We start from the raw sequence: 10,880 nt of genomic DNA on the forward strand, positions 1-10,880 counted from the left end.
GTCTGATAAGTGCATTTATATATAAAAGGAAGCAGCAAAGTCACTGGTGGGAGTGAGGTAGGGCAGAGGCTTGCAGAGATCCTTGTACAGCCCTAGCAAGTCTCCAGGGACTGTACTTACCGGCTGTTCCAGAGAACAGAAGAGGAAAGCAGAGGAAGGACAGGGGAAGAAGTGGGAGGAAATCTCTCCTCCTAACAAGAAATTCCTTCCTGGACTTAAGAAACCTTTGTCAGGGAAGATTTAATAAAATAGTATGAAAATTTTAAGTTTCTTCAGAAAATTTCCATCCAGTGTAAGAGATTTGATTAAGCCCTTCTGTGAGATACAAGACAAAACCTCCAGGGTTGAAAGATTTTTAAACATATTGACAGCCAGAAATGTTGTTTAAGAAATACCAAATTGTCAAAATATTTCAAAAGCATTACAATAGTTGTAAACAAACAAAACAAAACAAAACAAAAAAAGCATCCACAATAACACTTTCAGAGCATGCTTTGACTGGGGTACCTTTTTTAAAGTAACAGCAATGTTTGGTGCTGTGACTCTGCATGGAATAATCATTTCTCTTCCCACAGTCATGTGTATTACTTTAGGTATATCACTGTGCATCTCTACAAATGGATTGTCTGTATCTGCAAGAGAAGACAAAGAAAAGGTTAATATCTGAAATCTTAAGACAGTGCATGGAAATTGTAACAGTGCATGAAAGAACAGACTAACCCTGTCCATAGTGAAAGCTAGACAAAGTCCTCAGATCAGTCTTCTATTTATTTCTATCTAAACAAGTTCAGCAAAACAATATTAAATATTTGAAAATATGTTTATCACTCAATATAAACAGCAGTACTTCGGTATCTCCTTTAAAGTCCATGACAGTTGAAGTACATTTTTCCCATTACAGTATCACCTCTACTGCTGAGATATACATTTCTTATTTCAGGGCATTTCTATTTTATCATCACCAGGAGAAGTAATTATATGGGAAGTGAGCTGAAATTAACTTATCAGGAAACCCCTACACAGGACATGTTCCTGCTCTCTGCAAGGAAATTGATGGGAAAAACTCACATTGGCTCCATCAGGAGAAAGAAACTACTGTGATTATCCAGCCGTATTTTCAACTCTGAGAATACAGACTAGCAAGAGTTAATTATTGTCCTCCTTCTCGCTATCACAATACCTATATGTCTCTTTTGTAAGTGACAAGGTAAATGAAAACGCCAGGAAAACATTCATTCCGTTCCACTCAATAACTAAAGCTTGGCAGAGTATTTTACCCTCCCTTGAACAATCCCTTTAACAAAAGGCATTGTCATAAATAGCTCGCACTGGGAACAGGGAACATTGCTGCTGCTATTGTTTGGACCACTTAACAAAGAGGGCTCAAGCCACAGGCTCTGGCTCCAAATCTTCTTTGCAGGTGTTCAGATCTGAAGGTTCAGTTTGACTCCCAGTGCAGATAGACTACCTCAAAATTCATATAAGGTTTGGATTTTAACTCTTAGAAAAGTGGAGCATTCAGATCTTAATTCCGTGCTTATCTACAGCTCCAATGTTTTTTCAGGCAAATCCTATTATTTTTACTCAGTCAAAAATCTTACAGATAACAATGGAAATCTTTCTTGAAAAATAAATTAGTAAAGCTAGCAAGAACTGACCCTTTATAAAGTCTTAAGTTGCAATACTTTATTAAATTGTTTTGATCCCAGACTTCTGCCTGTTGATGTATGTTCACCCAAGTAGTTCTTCAAATGCATTACTTTTGCTTCTCTTTCAAAAGCATGATCTGCACTTCCCAGTATCTCAAAACTGTTCTGCCCTTATATCTTCTCTTCTTATTGTATGCAATAATATTTTTGTCTGAGACATCAAACAAGAAGAGAAGCAAATTCTACTTGAATTTATACTGGGGAGAATCCTAAGGTAGAGCATCTCAAATGTACCCCAGGATACTGAAAAAGTTTTCCTAAAGAGGTTTAACGAAACTGTTACACAAATTTTCTGAAATGAAAGACTGCCACAATGCTTTACTTAATAATAGGTGTTAAACGTCCACCGAGATTGCAAAAGGAACTTATGAGTAATAGAGGATGCGTATGTAATAAAAAATACCCTAAGGACTTGTTAGGCTGAAGTTTCCTCTGCAATACGATTCAAGGAAAGACCAAGAATGAACCTGTTTGTAACATGGTGAAAAGAACCTTTTTTGTTTTTCAGGGGCTGCAGCCACAGAGGAGGTCACCTGCCCCTTAACATTACCAGACAAATGGATTTACTACTCCCCAAAGACTCATTCATCTTTGTCACAAAATTAAGAGCTCCTGCCCAAAACCAGCAAGCTTTGCAAAGTAGTTTCCTGTATCATAATCTCCAGATCATTACAAGTATGAGGAAGAGCTGTTCTGGGGACTACTGGTGCTGTCTGCAGACACAGTGTGACCACTGACTGATGCCAATAACAAGGCAGTGGGGGCTGAGCAGCTCAGACATCGCAGGATTCCTGCCCATTTGAAGACAGGGACAGGAAGCAAGCACAGAACACCACACTTGGCGTCTTTTTCTTCTTCTTCAATGGAAATGCACGTTTGCATCTGGAGAAGTCAATGAGGTGCTCTATAAAAGTCAACTAAACACCCTGGATGCTCTCAGTAGACCTCAGTCACAGCCTGTCTTGGTAAACTCCCTGCAGTGGTACGCCAAGGCGTCTCTGTGCCCCCGCTATTCGCGTGCAGAGCTCCCATTGACATCACTGGGGACTTCCGCCATGGGCCGAAGGGCAATCGATGGCCCCAAGTGCTCCAAATGTCTTCCTGCTTTTGATTAAAAGAAATACTCATCATGTTTCCTAGCACAGTTTTGTTTTCATAATGAGTGTGGAGGCTTTTCCTGATTCCCTTTGATTTTATTTTCCTTCTGTCTTAGTGGCCATAAGGGGATACTCTTGGTGCCTCAAGACCAGAATCTGGTGCAGACTCTAGCAGCTTGGATGAGGCCAATCTGAACCCACAGCAGCACCAGAGCAAGGTATGTCACCTTGGCAGGGTATGCCAACAATGTGGAAACTTTCAGTCCCCCAAATAATAGCACCCCCTTTTTTTTTTTTCTTCTTTCCCTCCCATCATGGCCCTAACTATTGCCAGTGGCTGCTGCTACATCTCCTCTCAATTCCTTCATGAGGGGAGCTAAATGCCATCCTTTCCTGAACAGCTGGCTGGCAGCATGTCTAGGATGACCTAACCTCCCAACAGTGGTCTTCTGGGCCAGCTTCACTCACTTTTATGTTCAGAAAGCTCTAGATATAAAAGGGGCATCATGGATTGACCTGTCTTGAAGATCATATCCAAGTTACACATTCAGCTCCATCAGGATTTGTAATGGAAGATCTAACAGGGTTGACCTTGGTTTTTTTGAATTTTTGTTCCTTTCTTTTTGCTTCAGAGCTGCCTGCAAGGGTAGCAAAATGAACGATGGACAGACAGAATATTTGCATATGCTAAAGGTTACAAGTCAGTTTAGTGTATTTCTAAATTGTGCCAGGAATTAATGACTGTGTGCTGGCTTGACTGTGTTCCTTACAATATCTCTCAGTTGCAATCAACATGAAACCACAAAGAGCATTCATGAAATCACAAAATCCATGCAGGTCACTTGCTATATTGTTAAAGAACATAAATAGCAGCTTTTTAATAAGCTGGTTGGCAGCCAGATAAAAACTTGATAAGAGACTTAACACAAGCAATATTATGTCTGGTATCAGTAACCTGTGTAGGCTATTTATGGGGTTTGCACAAACAACTTAGTCAACACTGAAATGCCAAATACAGAGAAGATGGAGAAGTTCTTTATTTCCACAAGCGTCAGCTACTGTTCTTGGGTTTGTTTTGTTTTTAATAATCTGAGCTGTGTAAGTGAGAGAGAGTACTTACGCATACATTTGCAAAAAGAAAAGCCTCTGCGGGAAAGTCTGAGCTCCTTAAAGTCTCTGAAAGTTTGTCCTCTGAAGTTCTTCCAAAATACCTACTTACACTTGGTTCATCATTAAGATTTTTTTCAGGCAACAAGACAAAAACTGTTTCCTTGCACTCACATAACACCTTTTTCCCTCATGCTCTTTACTAAAGCACGGACATGCAAACTTCATTAAAGTTAGTGGGCCAACTGCAAAAGTCCCCCACTGTAGGGACTCACCCTAACTAATGTTATTTATCCCATTGAAGTTCATAGGGCTGTTCAGAAGTAATTCAAGGAGAACCTTTGTACACCAACAAGAGTGGCTCTCATCTCAATTACATATCTAAAATATAGACAGTTCTCACTGAGCTAGGTGGCCAAGCTGTTTGTGTTGTCACTGGTGAGAAAGGGGGAATTCTGCCATGGGACTCATCTGACATGTGTTTTACGATGAGGTGAATTATGCCCTAGGAAAGGTAGCTATTCAACCTGCTCACATGTAGGTGTCTATGTTCCTTAAGAAAAAAAATCCCATTTTGTATGTCTGGAAGCACAATACTCATCAGCAAGCAGCACTTTTCCACTCTTGCCTCTTCTTAGTCTGTAAAATAATACTCTTCAAATTCAAATAATTTCTAAACCTTGAAGGAAGACTTGAGGTAGAAATTAATCATCACAGAAGTTCAGGAAAAAAAAAGGAAAAAAGAAAATAAAAAGGAAGGGAATACTTCATATCTGAAGCACATTCAGACACAAAGTATTGCTAGCATAATTGTACAGTGTTTTTTAGGCAGGGTTTGTTTGTTTTCCTTTGGGGCTAGTTACACTATGCTCTCATCGACGTAGGTCCATAACACACATAAAACACAGCTAAAACACTTAAGGAAAAATATTCTTACCCACATTAGTCAGGAAATCCATACTAGAGCAATTACTATGTTCAGAAAGCAATCTTTAGAAAGGCTAAAGGACATTAGGGACAGTTTTTTCAGATGTATCACTCCCTCATGATGGTGCACCTTGGAAATGTATGTGTGTTTCGGTAGGAGCTATAAGCCTTGGTGAGGAAGAAGGACCTTGGAGGGCTTAGTGCACAGCCTCTGATGTTGCCAAGGCATCCACACATGCTGCACTCACCACAGTGTATGATAATGTGAAGTTCATGCACGCGCAATGACAAAAGCACAGCAATTATAGGTGATTGACGTCAGCAAGTCCTAGAGGGCTCTGTTTTGTAACAGGAACCTCATCAGACACTAAAAATGTGTCTGCATACTTGATACAGCTGTAGTATAGTTTAATTTCAACTAGTTTCCTTTTCATAACAGAAGTGCTGTCCTATTATTGACTCTGACAGTGTAAGCCAAAACCATACTGCTCATATGTTAAAACCATGCCAAAAGCAAAGACAGAAGAAAGGCACAGGGGAGGAAGAGTTTCCCAGACCTCAGCAGGTTCTTCTGTTGATAAATTATTTATGAAGAAGAAGGAAAAAAGAAGAAAAACTCCCTTTCTGTTAGCTCTCAGGTTGTTTCATCTTACTGCTTTTTTCACCTGTTGAATTATTTTGACTTTGATGCTTCTGATCTTAAGAGACCCTTTTGAGGAATTCTTTTGATGCCCTCCCTGTTCTGCAGCATAGTACCTTTAGGGTTACAGGAGTCAATCCATTCAAGCTAATTCTCAAATCCATGTCAGTTCTGGGGCTGGATCCAGCTATCTGTCAACAAGTGGACCTCCCAAAAAGATGCCGTATGCTCGGCACTTGCAGAATACAACTCTAGAGTTTGAAAATGCAGTCAAAACCCCAGATGTTTTGGCACATCAAAGGCTCATATTTTGAACCATTCGCATCTCAAGCCAAATATCCAAAACTAGTGGACATGTTTGAAATTATAGGCATTGGGGAGTACAAGTACTCTCAGGACTTGCACGTTTAGTTACCTAGATCTGATTTGTCTCACCTGACTTAAATCATCTCAAAGCAAAACATCTATTCCAAGCTTGTTCTCCAGATTCCTTGTAAAGTTAGTGATGAGAAACACATACCGGGAGGTTGGTTTTTTTTTTTTTTCTCTGTTAAGTACAGAAAGAGAATAGACAACTGACTCAGCCTAGAAGTCTGACTTTAAAACAGAATATTTTGAATGGTGCTTGACTGAAGTATCAGTACATGTCTCATTTTACAAGGAAGTGTATGTGACCGAAAGGCATGGACAGCAGGAACATCAGGAGAGACAAAGAGAGGGAGAACATTGACTAAGAAATGGGCTGATAAGCTAAAGCCAAGTACAACTTCACTTAGAGAAGAATTCTCTGTTGCATCAGAATTAAGACATTACTCTTGTATATTAATAGGTGAAAACTATCTTCATCACAAGAAGTAGCAACACGTCAACTTGAATCACAGTTTAAATTCTTGCAAAAATCTAACCTTGATATATCAATGTAATTGAACTTATATGCTTTTCCTCTGTCATACCATAGGAACAACTGATCAAAGACAAGAGATGATGAGAGCAGAGAATGAAAAGAACTGCACATTGTTCAAGAAAGTGAATGAGCTCCAGTAACTGGAAAAGAGTATCTTTGAGATAACAGAACAAAGGCAGGCAGAAAGAAAAGCCTTTAGCACTGTCCCCAGGGAAATTCGCATAGGTTTCAAAACAGGGTGATCTTTCTTAAATGTCTTTATTCTGCAATTATATCTTTTCAAGCAGAAAATTCCCTGTGCCTCACTCCAACATATGCAGTGAGTGTTCATTACACATCTTTCCCTTTTACTATTAGGCTGCAGTTGCGTAACAAAAGAAAGATCAGAGCGGTTTTTGGTTCAAGATAGTGGAGAAATTGGCAAAGGGGCTTTGCTTCATTTCAGCTTTTTCCCATGGCTCATAGTGGAAGTCAGGCCATCAGTTTTCTTAGAGCAAAGTCCAAAGTTCTTCAGAGAACTAATTTCCCTTGCTTGATGTCTCAATTCCTGAGTTGTGCATGGTCAAGAGTTGCTGCAGCACACACTGTGCGCTCACTCCCCTGTGCAACTCAGTAGTGACCTCTCCAGCTGAAAGAAGGGTGGTGTCAGGACTAGCTCCTGCAAGAGAAGTCACTAGCTTGCCTGTTCTTGATCACCCAAACACAGGGCTTCAGGAATGCTTCAAGTCATCCTGGGGCACGTGGGACTTGCAGCCTCCTTCTCAGTGTCTTGCATCTTGGTTTTGTCTATAGAAGCTCATCTTCTGCCATAGCAAACACTCATTACTGAACCAAAGGACTTACTTACTGGGTTCATTGTTTGGTTTTAGTTTTGTTTTTTAAATCCAGTTCATATTCAGTATCACTATAATTACAGAAATGAATAACATTTTTAAAACAGTAAGTGATGTCTTCCTGTACAAATATTACTGACTTCCCTGATTCAGATCCAGTGCTTGTAAATAGCAACTATTTGTTCTCATCTGCAGCATGCCAAGACATGGGAAAGAGGCACCTCAGTGATCCACATGGAGCTAATATGGGAAATGGACTGACACAGTGTCCTGCCACATAAAACAGTATAAAACTAAGAGGGACCCAAATTTTACAAATGTTCATTTCCTAAGCACCCACAAATTAATTGAATATAAAACTAAACTCACAGAAGGTACTTTTCACAGAGGATTTTGTTACCCCCGTCTCACCTCCACTTGAGCCAGGTAATTGAATTTCATGCATGTTCACAGAAACAAGGACTTAAATATTAAGAGGTTCCTTAATTATTTTCTTTCCAAATGGTAATGCTACGCTGATCAGAAAGAGTGAGTTCTGGTACTCAGTATCTTGTTTCTTTCCAACCTACTGAACAATTCTTCCTGAAATTGGACATTTTTGGAGGACTAATATACCTTTCCCCACCTTAGGGCACAATGACACATTCAACAGGCATTAAATAAGCAGTTACCTTGCAGCCTCCCTCCTTATCAGTAGTGTGCCCTTACTCTCATACGTGCTTACTAGGACACAACCAACACTTAAGTGTTAAGAAATTGCTTTTCAGTTAAAAGGATTGTCAAATTCAGAAAGTTAAGATGACAAAGATACCTAAGCTTGATACAGGTTTGCGATTTAAAAATTTTACTGTTCTTGGCAAGTAAGGTAGGAGGAGAAATGTAATTGAATCCTGTCTTCAACAGCAACATCAACATTTAATGACTGAATGTCCTTGAAAAATCAAAATCACCAAGCCACTCAGGCACTCTTCTTTAACTTATTATTGGGGGAGAGGCTGTCCAAAAGCTATTGCTCCAATAATAAGTTACTCTTCCACCACCATGTGAATTAGGCAGATAACCTTGTTTCACATACCTCTAACTGAGGTTCTCCATTAGATGCAATCAAGCTACATACAGTTCAGGAAGCAGTGAGGAGTTACAAAGACTGACTGTGTCTTCCATTTGCAAAAATTCAGGATCCAGAAAAATTAATACTTCAAACACAAAAAATACTAAGAGAACATAAAGGAATCTCTTATTAAATACAAAGGAATCACCCAACATCCAAGGTGGGAGGTTCAAGAAGGTCCCATGATGGAAAACTTGCACAAGTCATTCAAGAAAATTGTAAGTTTTCCTAGGCAGCAGGAAATGTTGGCCACTAAATGACTAACCTAGTTTAGTTATGCTTCCATCAATGCATCTGTAGCTGGATATTCAGTGATTTATATGAAAATAGTTGGGTGAGAAAAACACTCTGTGGTATATTTCAGATGAAGGAAAGCAAGACAAACATGAAATATTCAGTAATTTCCAGTAAAACAACACACAGTAATGGAGGGAGCTATCATATTTTCTATCACTGTAGTGAGAGGTCCACTTCACTCTGCTTTTTCACAGCACCAGTCCCACTCTTCATGTCACAAAATGAAAACAAAGGCTAATTCACTCTGATGTGAACTCGTTAGAAGCAGCAGACACATAATTTGGAAAACTTCCAGTCGCACATTCTCTGTAATATGGGCTTTCAAAATCTGAGAATCCCGATACCTTACAGTAATCTATTAATTTTATTCTGTTAAAATCAAGAAAAACTAAAATATAAATTAAATTAAAACCCTAAAGTGTTTATAATTTCTTCTTTTATTATTGTGTCTATTGAATTCACTGTTCTGAGAAGTATCTGATTAGTATCCTGGAAGAAAAGAGGATCAGAAAGCAATTTCTGTTATAGCCTAACTGACCTAATTCCAGCTTTTCCCATACATCACACAATACTTGTTTGCTGAACACAATTCTGTATTTAGTTTGATTCAATTTATTCTAGATTTTTACAATCTAGAATTAATGTGGACTGCAGAGTACATTTCCAAATGTGACTTACATGCAAAATGTAATTTTCTACAGCACGAGACAACTCAGTGATCTGGATAAACAGTTTTGGCATCCTTCAGTTGCCTAGAAATCTATAATCTTGCACAGACACGTTAAAGTGGACATTGTACCAGATATATGGTTTTCAACAGTCATCTTCCAATTCTGTAAGATATTACTTCTTTGATACCCATTTCACAGATTCACTCTAGTTTACTTCCATATGGGGTTCTACTTACTCTAGTAGATTGGTTGGATTGGGCCTTTTTCTTTCTTCATTTTTCTCTTAACAGACAAACCACTAGCATATGTATTTGCAACTTCTGAGAAAGCAGACTTTACACATTAATTGGCAAATTATAATGACACTTTGCAAAGCTGAAGATTTCATTCAAAACCCTCCATTTAACCACAGCTGAACTGCCTTATTTATCCATTTTGCTGTAGTGAACTGAAAGTATCAAGAAGTGTTAAAAAAACCATAATCTTACCGTTAATAAATACATAGACTGTAGATTCCTTCTTCTTTTTTGCTGGACTTGTTGGGTATTTGCAGCTATAGTTTCCAGTGTCACTTGCTTGAGTTCTGCTCAAGGTCAGACTGCTGCATGACTGCTTCCCATTCCTTCCACAGGCATATTTAATTACTTTCAGCCTTTTGCTATCCTTACTTAGAGTTTCAGGCAAAGACCATGAATGAACCATTTCCCCCCTGCAAATACAGATAAGGAAGCAGAAACAATTATGCTGGGCTGCAATTATATAGCTGCAGTTCCCAAGCTTTCTTTTTTATTATATCATGCTATTTCTGGGGTTCTCTTTTATCTTGTTTTCCAAAAACAACAACAGAAACAACAAAGAACTATTAAACAATTGCCATTGAAGTTCACTCCCCACCTTTCCCCACAACATAAGGTTTCATTTTTTTCTAATTTCAGTTACAAAAAAAGAAAGTGTCAGGTGTATGAACTCCCAGCCAAATTATCAGAATCCAACTCAGCTGTTACCTGCAAGTGAGATTTAAACTCTGGCCTGCTTGAACAACGTGCTGTGTGCCATTTATGCTCAGCTCAGGAACTTTTAATTTTGATCCTGAACTAGATCCTAGAAAAACAAAGAAAAAAAAAAAAAACAAACATTAACACTGACAAATCATCCTGTTCCCAGTCCATTCACATTTATTATGTTATACTGGAAGAGGAAAGCAAAGAAAAGGGGATGTCTCCCTTACTACACATACTCTTTTCCTCTGAGCAAAATCCTGCTGTCCTGACTCAGGACACACAATCTTCCATGAGAATTACTCAGGAAAGAAAGTAGAAATGAAAGCTATGCAAATTTCAGTCAATGACTTTGCTGTCAAATTTTTCACTGAGTGTACCATGAAGAAAGTTCAGGACCTTGCAGCTACATATTTAACCAATGAAGCATGCCCTCAAACACTGCTGGCTGCATTTCCTTAGAAAATACCACCATGGCAGCCTCTTCAATGGGAAGGGCAAAAGTTGGCCACTTCCATGGCAAGAGCCATGTAATGACCTCTAAGATACTGAACTCTCACTCAAACAGCTTGCTGCAAAGCTGGAA

The 10,880-nt window shown here is 38.9% G+C and overlaps 1 protein-coding gene across 1 annotated transcript in view; it reads right to left on the minus strand.

Moving 5' to 3' along the window:
• Nucleotides 1-10,397, minus strand: part of FLT1 (fms-related tyrosine kinase 1) — a gene marked incomplete at its 5' end in the record, with an annotated part of 23,287 nt that extends 12,890 nt beyond the window's left edge. The window contains 3 exons of the mRNA XM_010073626.1: nt 508-632; nt 9,785-10,005; nt 10,301-10,397. Coding sequence (XP_010071928.1) covers nt 508-632; nt 9,785-10,005; nt 10,301-10,397 — 443 coding nt within the window. The remainder of the gene's footprint in view (nt 1-507; nt 633-9,784; nt 10,006-10,300) is intronic.
• Nucleotides 10,398-10,880: the final 483 nt, after the last annotated feature.

Source organism: Pterocles gutturalis, unplaced genomic scaffold, assembly GCF_000699245.1.
Source record: "Pterocles gutturalis isolate BGI_N339 unplaced genomic scaffold, ASM69924v1 scaffold25952, whole genome shotgun sequence".
NCBI lineage: Eukaryota > Metazoa > Chordata > Aves > Pterocliformes > Pteroclidae > Pterocles > Pterocles gutturalis.